This window comes from Argiope bruennichi, chromosome 3, assembly GCF_947563725.1.
Source record: "Argiope bruennichi chromosome 3, qqArgBrue1.1, whole genome shotgun sequence".
NCBI classification, from domain to species: domain Eukaryota; kingdom Metazoa; phylum Arthropoda; class Arachnida; order Araneae; family Araneidae; genus Argiope; species Argiope bruennichi.
Genome location: NC_079153.1, coordinates 145903727 through 145927500, shown reverse-complemented (window position 1 = coordinate 145927500; position 23774 = coordinate 145903727). Strand labels below are relative to the sequence as shown.

The window sequence follows — 23774 nt, the reverse complement described above, 5'->3', positions numbered from 1 at the left end:
AATAGCTTTTTTGCATACAGATTTCAGACGGCGCATTTTCGAGCGCGTTTACCGAAAGCTCACGTTAGTTAATGATATGTTTAACGGAGCGCCTAGCCCGTAGGATTGGGGCTTTATCTCCTGTAGATGAAAGGACTTGTCAGAAACCTTGCGTTCAGTATTTGCCGTCATCTTCTTCGGAAAAGTCGAAGGAAGTCGCTTAGGTAGTATTAGCAGGAGATGCGGTGGGAGGTGCTTGATGAAGCTCAAGTTTCTTTTGGCTGTCAGGATGCGATAGGAGGTGCAACAAGGATTGGGAAAACGCTGCCAAGGCATTTGGTTAAAGATATGAAAAAAAAAAAATAAAGTTGAATTTGAATTAAACAGTAAAACTAAAAAAGGGGGCTTAAAGCAGAATATTACGGCGTTTTTTAATACGTAAATTAGGAGTGCATTTAGGAATAGCAAGAACTGCTTCATTATCGTGAGAATCAAGATTTTTAAAAAATTTAGTGGCACGTTTTTTAATAAATTTCTTAAGTAGTGGATAATCAAGAGCTTTATACATGTTTGTGTTTTTCATGTACCAGTGACAATTACAGAATCTTCTAATAAGATTATTTTGTTGAATTTCAATAATTCTTGACTTGACAGCATATTCCCAAACCGGACATGCGTGCGTTAGAACTGAACGCAAATAAGCGGTGTAAATAAATATTTTGTAGTCCCTATTCATTTTAGAGTTTCGAGAAATTAGGGGATAAAATTTGTGAGTTAGGTCTATAATTTTGTTTTTAACATAAATAAAGTGGGGTTTCCATGTAAGTTTATTGTCTGAAATAACGCCTAAATATTTACATTTCTTAGACCACGGGATAATTTGATTTTTAATTTTAATTCTTGTAAACCTGATTTTTGGTGAACATAATTGCTTCAGTCTTACTCGGATTAATTTCAATTTTCAGTTTAGTGATACAGTCTACGAGGGTTTTATGATGTCTTGTAAGAGCTATTGAGATGAAATTTTGATTTTTATTTCTGGCTAGTATTGCAGTGTCGTCGGCATACATGCAAAGCATAGTATTAATTTGCTTTGGAATATCGTTAATGTAGATTGAAAAAAGGATAGGACCAATTTTGGAACCTTGGGCAACACCTGCTTTAATATGTTTGATGTCTGAAAGATTATTGTTAACGTGAACACAAAAGAATCTGTTGTTTAAATAGGAGATAATAATTTTGATAATGTAATGAGGGATATTATAAATGATAATAATAATAAAACAATAATATAATAACATAAAATAATGATTGTAAACAAGGCCTTATTGCCAAACTCTGTCAAGGGGTTTCTGAATATCTAGGAAAACAGCGGCAGACTTTTGATTATTAGCAAAACCCTCTTCGACATATTCAACTACCCTGACAAGTTGATGCGTCGTCGAGAGGTTATTCCTAAAACCAAATTGTTCCGGACAAAGGATGTTATTGTCATCGAGGAATTTATTGAGCCCATTTAAAATGATGTTCTCAGCAATTCTACTAATGGAAGCAAGTAGTGAAATGGGTCTAAAACTGTCTGGTTCTGTGGAATCTTTGCTCGATTTGAGGATGGGAGTGACAACAGCTGTTTTCCATTTTGTAGGGAAGTGACCAATGGCCATGATTTTTAAAATGATAATTTGAAGCATAGAAATTAAATTTGGGGGGAGATTACGAATAACTTTGTTATTAATTCCATCTAAGCCAGGGGCTTTGTTGATATTAAGATTCTTAATGCAGTCATTAATTTCAGTGATAGATGGTGGAATAACATCTTGAAAGTAATTAGGAAGAGTATTCTGAAAGTCTTTGACTATGTTATTTACAAGCGTCTCTGTTTCGTCATGTTTAAGATTATTTAATTGAAACTGAGTCTCAAGGCTGTTATCAAAGCTGTTTGCTTTATCAATGTCTGTATTAACAATACTAGCCGGGCCTTTAAGGGCAGAAATTTTTTGCGTTTTCTTTTTAAAAGATGGAACAAAATTCCAGAAAGTGCCGTCATAGGTATTAGCGTTAACAAGTTTATTAATAAATTCATTTTGCACAGTTTTTAAATAAGTATTTAGATAGTTTTGTTGAGTTTATTCATGATTCTCTGGAAGACTAGGTTTCTAGTGTTTTGAAAGACCTTTTTGGAATAATTTCTTTCTTTTCGGGGATTACGAATTTTTGGGTCTATATAATTTTGATTAAATTTCAGTGGTTTCGAGGCAGCGACTTTAGCATCAGTAATTACTTTTTCAAAGTAGTCAACAAGTTCGTCAAGTTGCTCAGGAGTTTGTGGGTCTAAATTATGATCGAAATTAGCAGTAGACAGTATTTGTTTAAAATTGGTTCAATTAGTAGTAACTTTTCTATTGCTATCTGGCAAAAAAAAAAAAGTGATTTAAAAAAGAAGTCTTAAGAAAAAAGCTAAGAAGAACTGGGTTATGATCTGAGCTGAGTTCGGGGATAGAAACAATTTCGTATGGGAAAAGAAAGTCTTTAACAATTGCAAGATCTATTGTACTGGCAGAATAGACACCATATCTTTAAGTAAGGAGCTAAAATATCTAAACCTGCATGCGGTACAAAAGAAAATAACGAGTTGCCACGTTCATTATTATTTTGACAACTCCAACTGATATAATGGGCTTTAAAATCGCCACAAATAACTTGGTTAGAACTGATATCATATCAAAATCAAAAGCTTTTACTTTAAACATTACTTTTGATATTGAAAATAATATCAAAAGTAAAGAGGACATTATCAGAACTAGGGGGAGGATGTAAATAGAAGTAAGAGCAATTGGATCATTTTTAATATCCAGGGCAACCACCGTGGCTTCAACATAGTATAACTTAGTAGTAATGATCTCATGATGGGAGATACCATTTTTAATCAGAATTGCAGTACCACCACCAGTATTCTCAATCCTGTAACTATAGTACGAGTGGTGATTTGCCAGAAAAATCTTTCTTTGCGGTCTTTCTTGAATAAGAATAGCATCGGGGTTATACTTATTTACAAAGGAGCGAAAATCATTAATTTTGTTTGAAATGCCATTTGCAATCCAGCAAACAATACGCAGGTTGTTACACGTGTATGTTAATAATCAGAGGGATTGACCAGACTATCAAAAATTTCAGAAAGAATTAAGACTTTGTCGACTGATGTTTTGGCGTTTTTGAATTAAAAGGTTAGGAAACTCATTCAGAAGCTTTTTAATTTCCTTCATGCCCTCAATGAGTTCCTTAAAATCATTAGAGTTCATAAAATTGAGGGTAGAAGTATCATCATTGTCAACATTTGGTTTATCGCGTGGCGCCATCTGCCGTGCTTTAACTGGTTTGAAATGATCAGCGAACGATGTGTTTTCACGAATATTAGCCTGGTTATTATTGAAAGTAACTCTGCGCTGGTTAGTTATATTGTTACGATTTTGTTGAGGGGTATTCGTCTTGGGGAACGCCTCGCATCCTCTGTATGAAGCAACATGGTCACTCTTGCCACAATTAAAGCACTTAGGGATTTCAATGCGCACCTTGATATCGCAAGCATTGGTCTCGTGAGAAGCACCGCATTTGAGACATCGTGTCTTGATGTTACAGCAATCTGCGCAGTGGTGGAAATAATTACATTTGAAACATTGTCTTGTGATATTGCGAGCACGATATGGCTCAATGGTAACACGTAGATAACTGATGCTTTTGATGTTATATATACTATTGATTTCATCGTTACGTTCAAGCTCGATTAAAAAGAAAGGCAGCGCCCTCTTTGTTCTCGTTTGTGTTAGCTGAACAACTTTGGTGACTGGATAATCGAGTTCGTTTCTAAGTTATGCAAAAATTTCTTCAGATTCATGATCAATCGGGAGACCTTTGATAACTACCTTAACTGAGCGTTTGCTTTTTGGTTTAATAATATAGTATTCATAGCCCTGAGTGGTTGCGTATGATTGAATTTTTTGATGTTGTTCGATAGTGGTAGGGAAAATTTTGATAAAACCATTGTTAAATTTATTTTCTGTAGGGCCACAAACGTTTTCAATATCAGCTAACATAGCTTGATATTTGTCAGCATATCTAAGCATGATGTGTGGGACTTTAGTGGGCGGGGCTTCGGTTGCGGGCTCTGTAGTGTTTTCGATCGGTTAAAAGCGATTTTTAGTGACAATTTCTTGATTAGAAGTTTGAATAGGATTGTTCCGAGCTGTTTTACGTTTGGCAGGGGATTGGAATTGTTCATTAACTTGCGCTTTTGGAAAGTTGAGGGATTCAGAGCTGCGTTACATTTTGCATCCTGAGTGTCGTGTACTCGCCTATGGTACACGGGTTCTTTTACTGTGATTGAAAAAAACTACTCTCCTTCAAAAAATAAACTATAACATTTATTTCTACGACAAGACAAGCTATTCTATATACATATTAAGTTTAAATGACTGCATTTCCGAAAGAAAATAGTTCAGAATCTTTTCAGCTGCTGATCACAGCGCTGTTCCGTTTTTCAAGTTTGATTCCAAGTTGTTGTTGTTTTCAATACGGAGTTGAGTTGTTACTCGCTTCTTCGAAGATTGCGAATTCACGCTACACTCCCACCTTTTGGGTTTTTCTTTTCAAGAAAACTCAAAATGTTCTTTAGTCCAAACAGTTCACAGGTCCAGTAGTTTGAGAACTTGAATCTTTTGGCCGAAATGGGTTTTCATGGTATTTAGATTTGGCAGAGACGTTTCGTCCGATTCTGGTAGCTTCTCAGGATGTTCAACATATTGCTGTTGTACTGCCTCGTCTTTCTCATCTTCAATTTCAGATGTTCTCTTCTTTAGTAGATTCTCTACTGAAGGCGTTTGAACTTCAAGTGCGTAGAGACGCTGTACAGGTCTCAGAAATTCGCCGTTCTTCGTTTTTACTTTCAAAAGACGAACTGAACCTTCCTTACCAGGGAATATTTCTGTTATTTTCCCCAGAGGCCAATTCAGACGTTTTTGATTGGTTACTTCGACAATAACCACTTCTCCCACCTTGAAATCGTGGGTTTTTATCATTTTCTTAGTTTGTTGCCTCAGCTGCCCCAAGTATTCCTGTCGGAATCGATTTCTGAGATCTTGCAGTTTACACCTATACAGTCGTCGCCGCTTGCGAAAATACTCAGGCGATAGTTCCAAGTGGTCAAGATCTGGAATTCCATCTTTCCTACGTTCTCTGAGGAACGAAGATGGTGTTATAGGTTCCAAATAATTGTGTTCAGAAACGTAGGTAATGGGTCTTGAATTTACGATGTCTTCGCAAACGCATAGAATCGTATTCAATTCTTCGTAACTCAGGCATGCTCGACCTTTTCCTGCTATGACCGATTTTTCCAGTCATCAATTTTCCTGCTGTGTCAGCACCAATAAGCAAATGGATTGTGGATGAAGAACAAGATGCTAAACATTCTTGATCCGTTAGATGAATTTTATTATCCTCTAATTTCTTTGGCCAGAATCCGGTTGGTATCTGACAAATTTCGGCGCAGATTTTCTCTTGATCAAATGCGTTAAAAGTGCAATGATAATTCTTTTTAAAATCACTTACAAAAATCTTGTATTCTGAATGTTTCTGGGGATTTTGCATCCCTCCAAACAAAGTATGAATAAGAGTTGTTTCTTCTAATGCAGGATACTTCATTTTCTTAGCAGCTTCTTTCGTAATATAAGATTTCTGACTTCCAGTGTCTATGAGGGCCCTCACAGCAAAATCTTGTGTTTCTCCTCGAAGAACCACGACCAGGGTTTGTAGAAACACACTTGTAGAACATGTGGGATTGGTCATTGTATTGAACTGTCCAAAATTGATTGAACTGTCCGTTGCTTCTTGAGAGTTAGAAGACTCAACGGTCTTTCTATCAGGACACATTACAGCATGATCTCTTTGACCACAAATTCCACAATTCACTTGGATCCTGCATAGCTTTGACACGTGACCGTTACTTAGACATCTGAAACAGCAACCTCTTTTCTTCAATCGGTTCATTTTCTCATTTAAATCCAAATTTCGAGCAACATGACATTCTTTGGATTCATGATTGTTCTTGTCACAAAATACACACTTCAAAACAGATTTTTTGTTTCCTGAAAAAAGTCCCGCACCTGTCGGCAAGTCTCTTTTAATCTTGATATTTTTGCTATTTTCTTTCAAAGAGAAGCCTTCCATGGCAAGAGCTATCCTGTCCTCATTTTCAACTTCGTTCTTCAAAAATTTCATCAAACTTTCCGATCGAGATTCTTTTGTGTCATCTTTTCCATTCAATCCTCTATCATTTCTCCGCCAGGCTCTTAAAACTTCTTCACTTAAACAAGACTCAACCAGGGGAAACAACATGGGAGCATATTTTGCTGTAGTAACGCCAAGAGTTTCTAATGATCTCAGCTGGGTTTCAAGTCGATCATAAACAGTTGATAATTCAGCATGTTTCTCTTTAAGATTAAATGCGAGTGTCAATTTTAACAATTCTCTAACGTAATATTCAACCAACAAATCATCTCTGCCGAATCTAGATTTCAGACAATCAATCGCCTTGCAATAATTTCCGGAAGTAGAAGGGAAACTTTCAACTAATTCCCTCGTTCTGGAATTCGGGATAGTTGCTTGGACTAAGTATTGAAACTTGTCGGTTTCATCGATATCGTTGTCTTCATCAATTTTTCCGAATTGTCCCCAAAACGGCAGCCAATCTTTAATTTCCCCGCCAAATTTCTTCAGTTCCAAACGAGGCAGCTTGAATTTCCGCTTTTCACCGCCAACTGAAGATAATGTATCAGCGTTAACAGCGGGATTAGTTTTTCGATCCACTAATAAACTCATCCTTTTAGAATTGAGTGAATACTCATCTGCTGAACGAGATTCCTTTTCAATATCGTCTTCATTTATGTCTTCAGACATCAACAAAAGATTCAAAATATCTTCATTTAATTGCAAAAGTTCATTATTTTTCTCGCCAAGCAGCTGGAAGGTTGCCAAACAATCTAAATCTTCTGCAATGTTTACTTCCGTTTTCGCTGACTCATCTAAATGATTAAATAATCTAGTGAATGCAGATCTAACTGTTTTTCGTTTAAGCTTTAAAGCTTCCATAATTTTTCTGAAACAGTTATTCTTCAAAGTATCGACAAATTTCTAATAACAAATAATTTATCGTCAAAAAATTCACTTTCCTTTCGAATCGTTGATTTCAAATCACAGTCCTGTCGCGGACGCCATGTCGTATACTCGCCTATGGTACACGGGTTCTTTTACTGTGATTGAAAAAAACTACTCTCCTTCAAAAAATAAACTATAACATTTATTTCTACGACAAGACAAGCTATTCTATATACATATTAAGTTTAAATGACTGCATTTCCGAAAGAAAATAGTTCAGAATCTTTTCAGCTGCTGATCACAACGCTGTTCCGTTTTTCAAGTTTGATTCCAAGTTGTTGTTGTTTTCAATACGGAGTTGAGTTGTTACTCGCTTCGTCGAAGATTGCGGATTCACGCTACACTGAGAGAAAGATTACCTTGAGCTTCCTCCAGTCTTGATATGGCATCAGCTCTCTTGGCTTCCATGTCTAGGAATGTAGGGTGATCCTGGGGCAAATTCGGATTCCTTGCCCAGTTTTTCATAGCCTTGTTCAATTCATCCAGTTCCATTTGAATGCCACAAACGGCCATTTCAATAAAACTTTTCTGTGCGCATGACTGACAGGCAGGGGCATCCGGAATAGTTGCATCACTTTCCTGAAGGTCGATTTGAATACCATCTTGGGTCTCCTAGCATCCTCCAAATCGCCACCGTTCATGACAGTAGCTAGCGAGTAACGAAAGCTCACGTTACATCCAAGCACCCCCAAAGAAGCCAGTCTAACCAAAAACAAGAATTCAATGCTCTGGTTTTTTCATTGCGCCATCTGTTGGTGTTCAAGCGCAATACGCCAACGAATATACGGAACGAATTAAAAATATTCCAGCTCAGCAAAAATGTTTCCATTCAAAACCATTATGTGGAAAGAATTGATGAGTGAAAGAAAAACTAATTAATTTTTATGGTTTTCTTTTAATTTAATTTTTGTCGAAGCTACAGATATTTCGATTGCGATTAATAAATATTCTCTTTACAATTTTAAAGTTAAATTTTATACATCTTTATTTTATAATAAAACATTTTAATAAAAATATTGCTCATGCAAGAATATTGATAAAAAAAGAGCGATAATCATAGTATTTCCGAGACAAATACTAATCTTTAAAGGATGCTATGATTATTAAATTTTTACTAAGAATATTTAAGATGTAGAGAACTAAAGTACATAAACCTATAATTTTCCCTCAACTGAATTAAGAAGCATATTTTATAGACATTGTAATGATGCAGCTAAAACTCTTTTGATCCGTTCTGATGTTGTAAAAAAAACCCTTTTAAAAATGCAGTATGATATCTTGATCAGTTTAGTAAAAATTATGGGTTCATTCACTTTATTTTCCTGTGTTTCATTTACGAATTTCATTCCTTTGTACATTAAAAATTTTGGAATTTTTAAATAATATATTCCATACTGAATTAGCACAAACACTTACATTCTAACTTGTAGCTAAACTTTCCTTAAATTTTTCTTAACTAAATTTTATCTAAAAAAATAAATATATATATTTTTGTTATTGGAAGTCTTTTATTTGTGCACTAATGCTTTAGACTGATAGAGGAGAAAATTCAGTCTTTAAGTCTAGTAGTTTGTGTGCAGAGGGAAATATTTTTTGTTTCCTTAGAAAAGTTGCGCAGGAATGGACGTGAGAAGATCCGTATCATTATGGATAGAAAATTTGCTTTAAAAAATGACGATACAACCACAACAATTTCTCCTGAAATGCCTCTGAATTTGAATATTGTGTAAATAATTTTTAGTTGTGAATTACTGTAACACTAAATGGTTTAAGGATACTAGAAAGGTTATGAAAATTCAATTGCAATCAGTTAGATTTGATCTAAATTAGAAAAAGAATTCTATAAATATCAGAGCAATATTTTTAGTTACAGCTATTTATATCAAATAAATAATGGATTTTTTCTCATTAGCAAAATATAGAAAGAGCTGTATTTATCAAAAAATTTGAATTTGGGATTTTGATAAATCCCCATATTTTAATTCAGCGTCCGAAAATACCACATTCGAAATTATATGTCTTGGAATTTGTTTACTTAAAAAAAAAACAGCTCTGCAACAAGCAATATAATTGAAATACAAAATTTGATCTGAAGATCAAAGTTTAAATTTACATCAAATATTGTACTGAGTCAGTGAAAAGGGGTTCATCATTGAACTTCGGTCGCGATGTCTTGGTTGTGATGCCAAAGGACTCTATTTTCGAAATTTCATTCCACCGAGGAGCCGCCAAGTTATATATTTTAAATCCATCGGGGTTAGATATCTCCCTATGGTGTGGTATGGAAGACGGGTACCCGTTTAGATGTCATCCGACAAAGGTTTAAGATTAAATAGATTAACCAAAACAACTTTTGCATTGTTTCGAAACCTAAATCAAATATAAAGAAGAGAAGTGCAAACCATGTACTTATGCCAGAAAATCGAAAGTTATACTTCTTCTTCTTGCGTACAGCCGACCACCCCGCCACCACTGAACGTAGCAGTATCGACAGGATAATCGAAAGTTATACTAGAGGCAAGTTGGCAAAGGAGGATTTAATTGCTTAATGATCATTCTCGAAAAGAGGAATCACAAAAGAAATTTAAAAAAAAGTATCCAAAATTTAGTCGAAAGTTGTAAGGATTTAGAAATTTCTTCACAAAAAATTTCAGATTTTTATTAGTTGGAGAACATTTTGAGGGAGCTTGTGGAAGTAGAAGTTCTCAGATTACGCGCTATTGTTACTAATGTTCTTTAAGAAAAAAAAAAGTTCTCAGTGTTTCCTCACTGACTTTCTCCGAACTGAATAAACTCTCTGACTTTCTTTTTTTTTTTTTTTCTCAATTTCTCACCCTATTATATCAACATTAAATTAAATTAAAAACATTCTTCCATTAGTGTGTTGAATTGAAATTTACTCTTTTTAATTGTTTTCTACTTTTCAATCATTAAACTACACTTCATAATTATAAGTGTTATAAGATCTTAAAATCAATTCTTTTTCAACTTCACCACCAATTGACAATACTGATATAGAATCAAAATTTAAATAGCCAATTGAAAATTAAGCTTTGAAAGCGTTCAGCTGGTGCACTGACACTGATGCTTGAAAGGTATTGCGTTAGGTGGGGAGTGAAAAGTCCCAGGAGAGCGGAATAAAAGCGCAAAAACAGATTTGTATTATTTTTTTATATTAAGTAGATATTGCTTACTAATAAGATGCTAATATTTGTTCTATTCACATGTAGCTGTTGACAAAGGATTTCCCGAAGCCGCTTGAAAAGAGGTAAATTTATTTTTTTCATTCCATATTATTTTCTGAATGTTTGAAATTATTTCATAATTAATATAAATGTTTTTCAAAAATAGTGGGCGCAGATTCCAAATTTACTAGTGACTAGAACATTTTATCTTTCTAGGAATGCGCCTGACATGCAAAAGAGACAAACTCGTTGAAAGCAAGCATGAACTGGTCGATTAAAGGGAAAAGGATAATAAACCTTTTAATTATAAATAGTGCAAAGTCTGTTCTTAATAAAATATTTCAGTTTCATTTTATTTTTGTCTCCTATTTTCTCACCTTGACGGATTCGATGTGCAAAAATTATTTAGCAATTCCAGTCCCTTAATGAATTGAAATATTCTTTACTATTGCTAAATTTTGCGTTTATAAACTGATTTCTTCCTTTCTGATTGATTTCAGAGAAGAAAATGAGTTTCATCCATGAAACGCATGACTAAGACGATTCTTTTATTTACAAGAATACGCAATAAAAAAGCATCATTACGTGCAATCTTACAAAATTGAAATAAATATTTAACGCCTTTAAGGTGTGGCTAATTTGTATTTTATATAGCTTGGAAGAAAAAAAGTATCGATAGCGTACTATTAAATTACCAGCCAAAGTGTTTTTTGAAACAAAATGAAATGATGATGATGATGATGTCGTGTCCGTGTTACCACGGAAAGGGGGTGCAATAGCTTCTGAGGGTAAAGACCCCTGAGCACCCGAAGGCAGAAGTCTGACTTCTAGCTCATATGAAGATGACATTCACACATTCGCAACTCCTTTTTACTGGGGGGCACATTCACACACCTCACAGAGAGAACACAGATGAAGAACAGCCATGCCCGAACCGGTATAACAAAATGAAATATTGCTTTAAATACATCAGTTTATAAACTGGTTGTGAAAAAATATCAGTTTTTTTTTCCTGCTAAAGATTAAATTGGACATGTCCTTTAATTGATCCTTAATTGTCCTTAACTTCTAAAATTTTGCATAAATGATGACTAATTTTTTGTTTTTTCTAAGAACTTGTTATATTTGCTCTTTAAACATTTTCAACTCAATAAAAGGTATTAAGAAATTAAAGATATAATAGTTTTCTGAAAAAACTTTGGCAACATTTTGGCAGTACAAATAATACAATTTCATGGAGTTAAAATGAGACTAATTATTATTTAATTTGATAATATTTCAGTTTTAAACACGCATTTATGTGTGCATTCTAACGAATGACTTTCATGGTTAATACTAATATGAGAAAGAGATGAAAAAAGATAACCATCATAAATATGATAAAATATATTAATATTCTAAAACACTTCTTCGTAAAACCACTTTTAAAATATTTGAAGTGCATTTTGAAATGAACATTTAGATATCACTGTTTTTTTTTCTATTTTTACACTAAAAAGGGAAGCGAAAAGGTTTAAAAAGGGGAAAAAAATTCTCTATACCATGTATAAAAATATTTCCAAAACTGTTAAGTGATTAAGAAAATGTCTCCCATTCTTTAATCAAGAAAATCTCCATTGTTTTCAGCAGGCTTCTTTGTGTGAATTATCTTTAAAATGACTGTTCTCTGCATTTAAAAACGTTTTTTGTTCAGATGAATAAAATGCAGGCTATATTTTTTCATCTTTTAAATACCTAAAGAAAGTATTCTGTGCACATTTCCAAATACAGATGACTACAAGTCTCATTTTAGCGTTTAACTAACATTTGCTTATGGAATGTTACAGCAATAATTTTTTCAACATTTTTAAAAATCACTTGGAGTTACACCTTACAAATCTTTTATATTTATTCATACTTCTGTGAATATATATTTTTTTTAAAAAAAGACAGTCAGCATCAAAAATTAAAGATAGTATTTAACTTTAAAATGAAGTAAAAATCATTTTTGTTCTACAATATTTTCGGAAGACATTTCGATAAATTGACATAATTTTGCTTAATTTTTTAAATTCTTATTAAAATTTCAAAAAAAAAAATCACTGAGAGGTGAATATTTCCACACTCCAAAGTATGCATGTGTTAAGTTTGGTAGCTCTAAGTAAAAAATGAATTGAGAATAAAATTTTATAGAGAATTACAAAGTAATATTTAGAAATACAAATCAATTATTTTGTATAAACTGTATTTTCCCTTACGTTTAATCATACAGTACAATAATACAGCTATTAAATTAATTTATTTATTTTGATAGTTTTCTTTTACAATACTTAAAAATATCCTTCAATTCAATAATTAAAAAAAGAATTTACCTTTAGCTGAAGTTTGTTAATGCATTTTGATAAAGCTTTTTAAATTAAATAGTGAATAATTCAGACAATTAAAAATATCTATAAAAATTAAATCATTTATTAAGAAAAAATGTATTAATTTCTATAGTTTTGATCATTAGGTTTTAAGTAAATTAGTAATAAAAAAAGTTAATTACACAACGATAGTCAGAACCGTAACAAAATATTAAAGCCCCAATGATCCAATGAAAATATTTGCATATGCAATAAGTAATAACAAAAAAATGTCATCCATTTTCTGATTAATTTCCTTACAATTTTAAATACCTGCATTTTTTTTCCAAAATAGGATTTTGTAAATCAGCTGATGAGTAAAATGAGTACAATATGAATAAAATGACGAATCAGACGACGAGAAAGACGACGCAGCCAAGCAGATGAAGACCGAATTCGAAATGAGGAATTCTAAAAACCCGGGCGACTTTATATTGCTGTATAAACGATAATAAACCAATGAAAAAGGTTTAATTCATAGCCGAACGCAGCTGAAATCGCAAATGGACACATTTTAACAAATAATTGAAAAAATAAAGATAGGTTTATTATTACTGTAGTAGATAAACAACTGTAGTTTATTATTACTGTAGTAGTAGATATAACAACATTATTTCTCATTAAAAGTCAGCAATAAGTACTGAAAAAAGGATAGGGTCTTATACATATTTACAAAGATAGTTTATACGAAAAATTACGCATTGGACTATTTTATTTTTTAACAGAAACAATCATCTTCAGTTGATTTCTTCTATACATATATAAAGCTCAATTTGTGTGTGTGTGTGTGTGTTGGCGCTCTACAAACCAGACCGCTTGACCTACAACTACCAAATTTGGTACATGTATATCTTGGAAGTCGGAAATGTGCACCTGGGGTCCCTTTTTTGAATTTTTAATTAGAATTTTAATTATTAATTAAAAACTAACTTTCCCGCCAAAAAAATCTTATTTTCCCCACTTCTAAATTAGTAAGGCTACAGTTTTTTCCCCCGCGCTAATGAGGCTAGGCTTTCAAACGATTCTGTTTATTTTCTTTATGTTTGATGCATTTAAAATTAAACATTGTTAATTAATCTATCTTTCAGATTCATTCTGAAGTATTTTTGAATTAAAATAAAACAGAATAAAGGAAATTAAAAATTTCTAATCTGCATAGCGTTACCCCAACTGGCGTAGAAAAATTCACGCATTTGCGTTACCGTAACTGGCGATGAAAATTCACGCATGCGCATTGTGTTCTGATTGTTGACAATTATTATCAACTGATGCGGATTTGATTTAAATTATTTTTAGGTTAGTTGTATGCTCTTGTAATTAAATTGTATTTATGTTAGTTATATATTTTTTGTATATGCTTATAGTTTTAAGTACATCGTTTTTTAAGTAGTTTTTTTAAACCTGCTTTCGACCGATTATTTTAAACGATTCATTTTATTTTTTTAATGTTTGATGCGTTTAAAATTAAACATTGTTTATTAATCGATCTGCTCATGATGAATCTGAGAAAATTTTGTTGACAAATTCTTGAGATATTACATAAATTAAAAAAGATAATCTTTAGAGTCCATAAAGTTTAAACACTCAGTGACTCTGTTTTCAGTAATCATATTATAAAAAAATGCTTTGCTTCAGTAAAAAAATATAATTATATTAATTACAGATTAATATTTTTCACTTCAATTTAAAGCATAAATTCTACTGGAGCTAACAGAAAATTATAGAGATACATTTTACGTTATGACTGAAGGCCTTTATAATATTATGAGTGAATTATATGACTATCAAAATTTGAAGTTTTAAAATATTTTGATGAAGAATCTATTAAAGTAGAAATTGCGTACAGTATTTAATTATTAAAATTTAAACGAACATTAAGATTGGCGAATCGGCTGGTCGCCAAAGGCGGCTAGTTAGAAAATAAAGCACAAAATGGCATAAATGCCTAAACTATTTTTTGACCATTGTCTTGGTACTGGTTTTCATCTCGTTTTTCATTCATTCATATTTAACATCTTTTCATCTTCTCTAAAAATGAGTTGGTTTCAATTTCGTAGTAAAAGATTATTTTCTATATATTTGGAATTAATTTTACGATTTTCCTCAACTGGCAAGTTGTAAATAAAATTCTTCCAGGAAAAATAAGAACATTTCTAAACTAATACTTTAATTTTGAGAGCAGATTATTCAGACATTAAATTTTGCTTATTTAATAGTATTAAATTCAGAAATATTGACTAGAATTTAAAAATTTGATTGTGTGGATTTTATTGAGAAGAATGAAGAAAGAAAGATAACTAGGGTCCTGCTTTTGTGAAATTAAAATGGTTCAATCTTTGTCTGGTGTTATTGATTGTCCGCGAATTCTTTGTATTTATTGATAGTTATTCATTTTGTTACTTCATTTGATTTTGCATTACATTTGATCCTGAACCACCGTATGGTAACAACATCTATCTTCTGCCCTTATTTCCATGTTTTCTTAATATATTATGCGCTAAAATGAAGAATCTTTAAAAAAAAAGGCATATATTAATAACGTTGGGAGTTTATTTAACAGTAAACTATAACTGATAATCATTTTAAGAGAGGAGAAATCTGTAAAAATGCCCTATTTATTCTCTAACGTTTCTATTTTCGCGTAATTGGAAAGAATATAAATTCATCTTCTTTGTATTCTTTTTTGTTTACTATAGTTTTGTTCATTGCGATGAAAAAGAAATTTATACTCAGACAGAAAAAGCTCAGATCTTAAAAAAAAATCGATTGAGAAATTTTTTTAAAGAATAGTATTATTTTCCTGTATTCTTTACCCCCGGTGGGACACCTCGAAATGAAGATGAGATGCTTCCGGCATGGTGGTTGGATCTCGCCACCCTGGAGGGTACACTAACAGGTGGGGGATCTGGCTCCTCCCATCGATGACGGGACATACTTCCTTCGGGGAGGGTTGTACCGTGGCCGGTGACGGCCCTTAGGACTCAACCATAGTTCCCGCTAATGTTGCTGTTGCGGCGGTCCGGTCATTCAGTTTTATGGTTTAAATCCGTGTGCCTTCGGGCGGGTCGGAGAGTTAGATGGTTGACTTGACTTTCCCTGTATTCTTATTTAGTAAATAGTTGCTCTCGAAAACTATTAATTATCATAGGGCTTTTGCAGACAGGGGTATAAGATTATGTATACATCTTTTGTATCCAACAATATTTCTCTTTGAATTTAAAATGAACTTTCACTAGTGAACTTTGCTTATGCGTGGTATTATAGAAGACCAATATCTGACAAGCTTCGGAATTCACCTGTCGATAGAGGCGACATTCATTGGGGAATATTTACATTCTCGGTTTATAAAAATTTGTATATATATATATATATATTTACTTTATATGTATATATATATATGTATATATATATTTACTTTGTATATATATATATTTACTTATGACTTTATATATTAAATAGTTTTACAATAATAACTTGTTTTGTCCTTACTCGCATGTATTCAACCTCATCATTGCTATTTCTGAAAGTATTGGAATTGGCTGAATTCAAATAATACTACTCGTCCATTTTAAAATTAGGATCCCTTGTTATATTGCATTTCATTGTAATGTTAGATCAGCATTTATATCTAGAGGATTTTTTTCTTTTCACTGCATTTTGTGCATTGTCATTCAATGATTTCAGTTATTATCTAACTTGAAAGGAATTCTGTTTTAAGATGAATCGCTGTATTTATCCTTTATTCAATAACTTTTTATGTTTAGAATTAAATAAACATATTATGCAAAGAAAGGAAACAGCTGAAGCTGACAGTGAAAAGACATACAGCAAATAAACGTGCATGTGATTTTATTGAATTTTTAAAGAAATTTTAAAATTGAAACATTAATTATAAATCTTTGGTAGAGTGCTTTTTATCATAACATTTGTTTGTTGATTATTCCTGGCCTAGTATCGAGAACATGGTCTGAGGAAAATACTAGTATGGGAGTCCTCCGTATGCATTCTCTCTCTTCCTAACATTCATTTTTCTTTACTGTCACTCTATTCTTTCTAGAAAATAAGAGCCCTTTATTACAGGCACCATTACTCACGCATAAAATAATCTTAAAAATTTCCCATTTTTCCTAATTCCGAACCAATGAATTTGGCTCTCATGACCAAAAGCCTACCCCGTTGCATATAAATTTACCATTGCTATATGCTGGAGGAACATGTCATTCCTTCCATTTGATGTTTGCATTTCTCCTTTGTTTATTTTCTTCTTTTAGAATCATGCTGTGATTGAGAATCTGTAGGATTTGTTGCTATCTGAAGGACCCATTGTTTGAACTGATTATGCGGCATGATTACGTACATGAACTATAATGCTTGACCGCCCAGGAGCACAAAAGAAATTTATTCCACTTGTGATTCGATATCTATGCACAGTTTGATAGCCACGCTTAATGGAGATAAAGGATTCGTTTGTATTCGTATATTAAACTCACAAGTCGTGTTTTAAAGCTTTATTCAGTCAAATTTTATTTGTTACATACCTTGAATTTTGCAAAATATTATATTTTCCATGCTCAGGAATCACAAAACAAAGCAGTAATATTTACACATTTAAAAAGCTGTTATATTCAAAATATGATCAAAGGTCCTTTGTAGTTGCTTTGGGAAACTTAATACAGTATTTTTTTTTTTTTTTAGAAAAATAAAATGCACTAAAGTCACACAAAGCTCATTTTCTAAAGAATATTCTCTCGGAAGATACAATGAAATGCAACATCTGGTTGCATCAAATTTTCATTCCTTTTTTTCCCATCTAATTAAAGAAAAATTAAAAGGCACAATCAACTAGATGTTTATTACACTGAAAATAGTATATGAAATAAATGAATTGAGCAAAACATTGTGCAAGGAAAAAAAAAGAAGAGTAAATTGGTTCATATATATCGCATATTACGCGCTATCAAGGATCGATCCAAACATATGTTGAATAAAGTGAGCGACAAGACATTTAAATAATTGTCATGTCATATTCCCATTATTAATGACACAAAATATTTCGAATCGAAATTTATTTGCAAGATAATTTGAATGAAAACATATTGAACTTATATAGCATAAAAAAGGGAAAATATATAATAAAATCTTCAAGTCTAGCATTTGAAAAATCCTTTAATTAATTACAAGTTGGATATTCATGGTTGTGGACTCGAGAACATGCTTAAAAAATGTGAAGCTCATATCTAAAAGAGCAAATCTAAATATCAGAATATTTGAGAGATTTGTAAAAATATTTGAAAGAAAGTTTTACATAGTATGATTCAGAGACAAATGGTTGGAATTGTCAACCCCTTATTTACAGATTTATTTTATCAATTTTTTAAGTTTATTTCTGCAGTATTAATTAAGTTTCAGTGTAGTATGAGGCCAAGAAAAGGCGAAACCTTTTATAATTAATTAAATTAAGATTTTTTTCTACCTTTAACTGACATTTACTGCTTGCTATCTGAGATACTTTCATGGTGGTTTTTTTTTTTGAATACCATCATAGAAGATAGATAATCAAAATTATGAAGATACCAATCTTAATAAACGGTACTTAAAAGTACCTCGGTAAATAAAGGGTTAAAATTAAAGTAATATAATTTTAAATATTAAAAGCTTCGCAAAAAATCAAATCGTCTTTTGTATAACAGAATGCCACTTCTTTTGTGTGTGAAAAATGACTCCATTAAGTTGTGCTTTCTGAAAATTAAACTTGTGTTTGCTTATCACCCGAATCAGCTGCAACGCACAACATAGGAAACCGCGACTGACCTCCTAGAAATGAAGAGCGATGAAAATAATGAAGCTGGTGTCGGAAAATAGAGAATAAAAATTTGTACGCGTCATTTTTTTAGTTGCATTATTTCTTAAATTATACGTGCATTATTTCTTAAATTATAATTATATTATATATTATCTTTATTTCATTTCTTTTAATATTTACAATAAGCGCCTATTTAAAAACTATAATGTAAAACAATGAGATGAAATTCGACATGAAACTTGATCAAATAAAAAGTATAAAACTTCGTGCAGTGAAGCAATTACTATGAATGATACAGACTAGCACACAATACTTGAAACTAAAACTCATTTTTCTGTCAAATGCTAACTTAAAATTTCACATTTTACAATAAAATCACAATTCTGAAGTTCTTACTCTGAAATTTGTTAGAAAATGTCCTAAGAAAATGTTTTATAAAGATTTGTGCACATCATTTACTCAAGACCTTCACAAGTATATATATGCATTAACAAGAAATGTCGAAACAATATGAAGAGAAAAAAGTTGTTTGTTTAAATAATAGAAGATAGAGATAGAGAATAAAAAGATAGCCAATAAAGAATAGAGACGATGAAAGAAATTCATTTAAAACGAAATATTGATTTTGTTGAAGAAGTTTTCATATGGGGGACACAGCGAAAATGCAAGGTGGTTATAAAAACTTTTTTCTCTCCCACTCTCCCTTTTTCTCTTTCTTTTTTCAGTGCTATTAAAAATGATTTGCTGTTATCACTTTTCAATTATTTGGTGTCTGTTGAAAAAAAAAAGATTTTTTTTTCAAGATTCCTGAATAAATTCCCTCCAGAACTCGCAAGCTTCTTTATGAGGATACTTGATTTGCTGGCTGGACCTCGGATTCAACTCGTAGGTAGTAAGGTTGGTTGAAGAAAATTTTGGCCACTGGTTTTCGTCGATGGGATACCTAATGGGAAAAAAATTGAAGTGAATGTGCACGATACATTAATATTACAATACAAGTTTTCCAAACTTAATCATAAAAGTTATTGAGGTATCCTGCGACACAAATTAGTGAGACAAATTTATGATGTTAATGAACACGATTTTATAATTTCCGCAATATTGTTGATTTCAAGAGTAACGGATACTAAGCAATTATTTACAAACTGAATCGGAATGAATATCATCTTATATGATCCTCATTTGATGCAACTCATAGGACTTCACAGTCGAACAGCAAATATAAGTAAGCACGTCATCTGAAACCCATCATTTGATGTTCATCTAATAATTGGGTTTGAAAAAATTGCAGAACTCAGTATGTTTACAAACTTTCAGATTTTGTTTTAAAAAAATAACTTGGTGTTTGTTAAATTTGAAGGCGTCTTTTTTTTTCTTTTTGTTTCCTGTAAATATATTCTAAGTTGATATTGAAAATCGTTTTAAAGATGAACTTTGAAATTTCAAAATAAAGAACTGTTGTAATGATTTAAAATTCAACATTAGGAAGAATTACGCTATCATAAAATAAACTGAGAATGTGTGAACACTGATTTTTGAACTTCTAATGAAACAGTGAAAGTCTTCGATGGTAATTTGAGGCAATTAAAAAATTCTGTTAATTTCCATTGCTAACCGTGAAAGAAGACAATTTCACAGCCGTCTTAAAGTTGCTGAAAAACTTTTATATGTTGAGGAAATTGTAAGGATTTTCAAGCGAATTGCTTACAATGGGAATAATAAATAATATTTTGTTTCTTCTAAGTCTTCGTTAATAATAATTTTTATCATCATAAAAGCGTTTTTAATCACTTATTTTTTTTAAAAAAAATCTTAATTTATGATTAGTTGAGCAAATATAATTTTGGAACTTTCAATTCTTATTTGATTATCAGTAAAGTGTGCATTTAATAAACATTTATGAATTAGGTATAATTTGTAAAAGATCAAATATGAACAACCAAAATTTCAGTGCAGCTGATTCAAGCTAAACTGATACATATGAATTGCCCTATGAATTTAATTTTGGAATCCATTATATAATCTCCGGTAGGAAAAAGAATACGACGCTAAAAATTAATTCTGATAAAATGTGAAGTTAAATGACGTATTCATTTGCATTATGATGTGACTATGTCGCCATATTAAAATGTTCAGTTTCTTAAAATATTGATTGGCGACTGAATACATTAAAATATTTCAAAATATAGTTGTACAGATCCATCCTTTTGATTACATGTTCTACTTAATAATTAAGTGCATTTTTTTATTTCTAACAACTACTTTATAAATATAGCAAGGAAATCTTCCATCGTTATTCCACTTGCCTTACAAACTCTTCACTTTTCCTTTGAAAGTACTTTACAGCCATTTTCGTTAATTACATTTTTTCATGTAAAGGAAAAAGATTTTAAGTTACCCAGTGTTTATCTGGGTAACTTAATGGTTTTTGAAGAAATCTACTAACCATTAGCTCGGGTTAGCAGAAATCATTATAACAATGTAAGATCAGAATACTTCTTTTTTTTTTCAAATCAAATAAAGGATGCGAGTGAAAGTTTTTTTAGTTTCAGTTGCAGTCCCTTTTTTAAATATTTTTATTTTCAACAATTTTTTATTTACTTAACATAAGAAAAGTGGTTTCAGGGTATTTTTTTGTTCTGTTTTTGAGGAAGGACTTTCGAAAAGTTTGAGAACGCTTTTCTAATTCTCGATAAATGAGTATGTTGATCTATAGCCTGATTATAAGCGGCATAATGATTATATTGAATGAAAGTTACAGTTTCAATAAGCATAGAACATTTCCCGACACCCTCAATAAATTATGAGCAGCTCTACATCTCATGATTTTATCGTTGCTTTGCCATTTTTATATCTCATCTCATTTTTATGAGAATGCCAGCCAAACCTTTGCCGAGTAGCCGATTCGATGGTTCGGTTAATGGTTGTTCAATTTTTTAAATAAACATTATAGGAAACATTGTCTTAATGGCTTTGTAAAGCAAAATATTTTCAAGCCTCAAATATTGATGGTCATATAACTGTTATTATAATAGAAGCTTGCATTCCACTAATTTTCTGCAATCTTCTCAAAACTTTAATCTTTAATTTGAAAAGAAAAGGATTATCGAGAAAGGACTGAATTTCAATCCATATTAAAGCATCTTTTATTGAAATCAGACATATTTAAAAAACATCAGTAAGAAAAGAGAATTTAAATCTTATTTGTTCGAAAAATTTCCCAGATTTATCTTGAAATTCATGTTTTAGTTTCAATATCAAAAGTTCTTAAATAGCAAGTAAATAATAATATTTTATTTGCTTCAGAAAATAAATGTCCTTCTCTAAACGTTATGAATCCTAAATTTGTAAGAGTCTTTTGGATCTCGTGCATCACATTCAGTAACAGATTGATTCGAACTTTTAAATCAAAAAAATGTTTTTTCAATTTTCTGCATCCAAATTTAACCGAGGTATGAAACTCCGAAAATCATTATTTTAAGACAATCGAAAATTGCTTTATTTTAGGCCAGTAAACTTTAAAGATGCTGTGTATTCTCCTCGAAGCAGTCAATGGAGTGGTCTAAAACCGAGCATTTATGAATATACAAGAGTTATATTCATATTTTCATAACTTTTGAAATCAATTTTTGTGGCAAAAGAGTGGAACTTTTTTTTATTAGTACTTCAAGAATATTTTATTAAATAAGAGTAGTATAACCGAAAATCTGTATAAAAATTAAAAATTCTTTTATTCAACAGAACATTTATTGACTTATATTTCATAAAAATATATTTATTTGCATACTACAAAATTAATTATACAGCTATTTTAAAAGTCACAGATAATTTCTCCTTGCATTAAATTTTTTAGAAAATATCATGTTTGATCTTCGTTTTGCAACAAAGCCTAAAAATTTACTTTTCTAAACTTAGTTTGTAGTGACAGTTAACTTAATTTTTTTTAAATTTGATTTTTTGTCAAGGCGATGGCAAATCACAGATAAAGCTATTTTTTCCCATAATGCGCAATATAATCGGGCAGATTAAATTTTATTTTATTTTGCAAGAAATAAATTTTTGAAAAATATGCTTAAAATATTTTTTAAAAGATTGATTAAAATGGTAGCATAAAAATAGTTCACTATTTTGAACATAAAAATAAACTATTTTATTATAAAAATAATTTATATATCAAAAATATGTCATTGAAAAGATATTTTTTGAGTGCATCCTGCAAAAATTATTTTTGTATTTTAATATTCTGGATGTTATCGCGCCAAAACGCCAAAATTTCATTTAATTTTTATATTTAAATAATTTAGAAATCTTTCTGAGATGCACACTTCCACTTTCCAAAGTAGAATTTGTGTACCAAGATTGGTTATTCTAGATCAAACGGTCGAGCTTATAGAGCACCAAGAGACACACTCGCAAACACACATTCAATTATGCGTTATTCATGCGTCAATCATTATATGCAAGGGTAAAGATGGATTGTTTACTGTTTGCAGAGATGAAATTTGGTAATCGATTTGTCACTAGCTTTTTATTAGCTAGACTTATGAAATTTTGTTCGCTTGCTCTTTCTCGATGATAATTTACTGCGTAAATACTTAAGAAATTTAATTCTCATTTACTCAATTCATTGAATGAAGCGATCCCATACCTTTTGAGCCAGCTGCTGTTAAAATTGTGCAAGAATTTAATTTGAGAGTTCAAAGCCTTTATAAATTCACATTAAAAACTATGTTGTAAAAATGATTTAAAATTTTAAAAAACTGCTTTTTTACACATCAATGAAAAGTGTTTATAAAAAATGTTTTTAGGAGTATTTGGGCAATTTAATGAGAAAATATAACTATGTTAATTTCACATAATCACATTATTGCTTTAATTTATTTACACGTCTGCAGGGTTTTCTCGGGTGTCACACATTTTTAGGAGGAGAAGGATAGACGACTCTGAATCATGTAGCAATATTCGATCAGAAATCCTTACAAATATGGTTGCATGTTCCTGTTTAATAGCAAGATTTAAAAATCATACTCTATGACCCCCCAGCTATCCAGATGAACAGAACGCAGTCATAAACAATGGCATCATAGTTGCTATCACACAATTTAGATCCAAAAGGCATAGTTCGTACATAAAAACAAAACCTTTCCCTCATCTAAATATGCATATCAATATTCAGATAGATTAAGTTATTATTTTTTAACTAAAAGAAAGTCATTT

The 23774-nt window shown here is 31.4% G+C and overlaps 2 protein-coding genes across 3 annotated transcripts in view; one reads left to right on the top strand and one right to left on the bottom strand.

The window, feature by feature from the left end:
* The window catches only part of LOC129964165 (receptor-type tyrosine-protein phosphatase mu-like), a 51576-nt gene extending 40851 nt beyond the window's left edge, over window positions 1–10725 (top strand). Inside the window, exons 11-12 of the mRNA XM_056078873.1 lie at window positions 10416–10453; window positions 10587–10725. Of these exons, the coding sequence (XP_055934848.1) occupies window positions 10416–10447 (32 nt within the window). The 3' untranslated portion in view covers window positions 10448–10453; window positions 10587–10725. The remainder of the gene's footprint in view (window positions 1–10415; window positions 10454–10586) is intronic.
* Window positions 10726–17247: 6522 nt separating this feature from the next.
* Window positions 17248–23774, bottom strand: part of LOC129963046 (acetylcholinesterase-like) — a 45083-nt gene continuing 38556 nt past the window's right edge. For both annotated transcript variants that reach the window (XM_056077063.1, XM_056077062.1), the window contains one exon: window positions 17248–19500. In XM_056077063.1, the coding sequence (XP_055933038.1) occupies window positions 19356–19500 (145 nt within the window). In that variant the 3' untranslated portion in view covers window positions 17248–19355. The remainder of the gene's footprint in view (window positions 19501–23774) is intronic.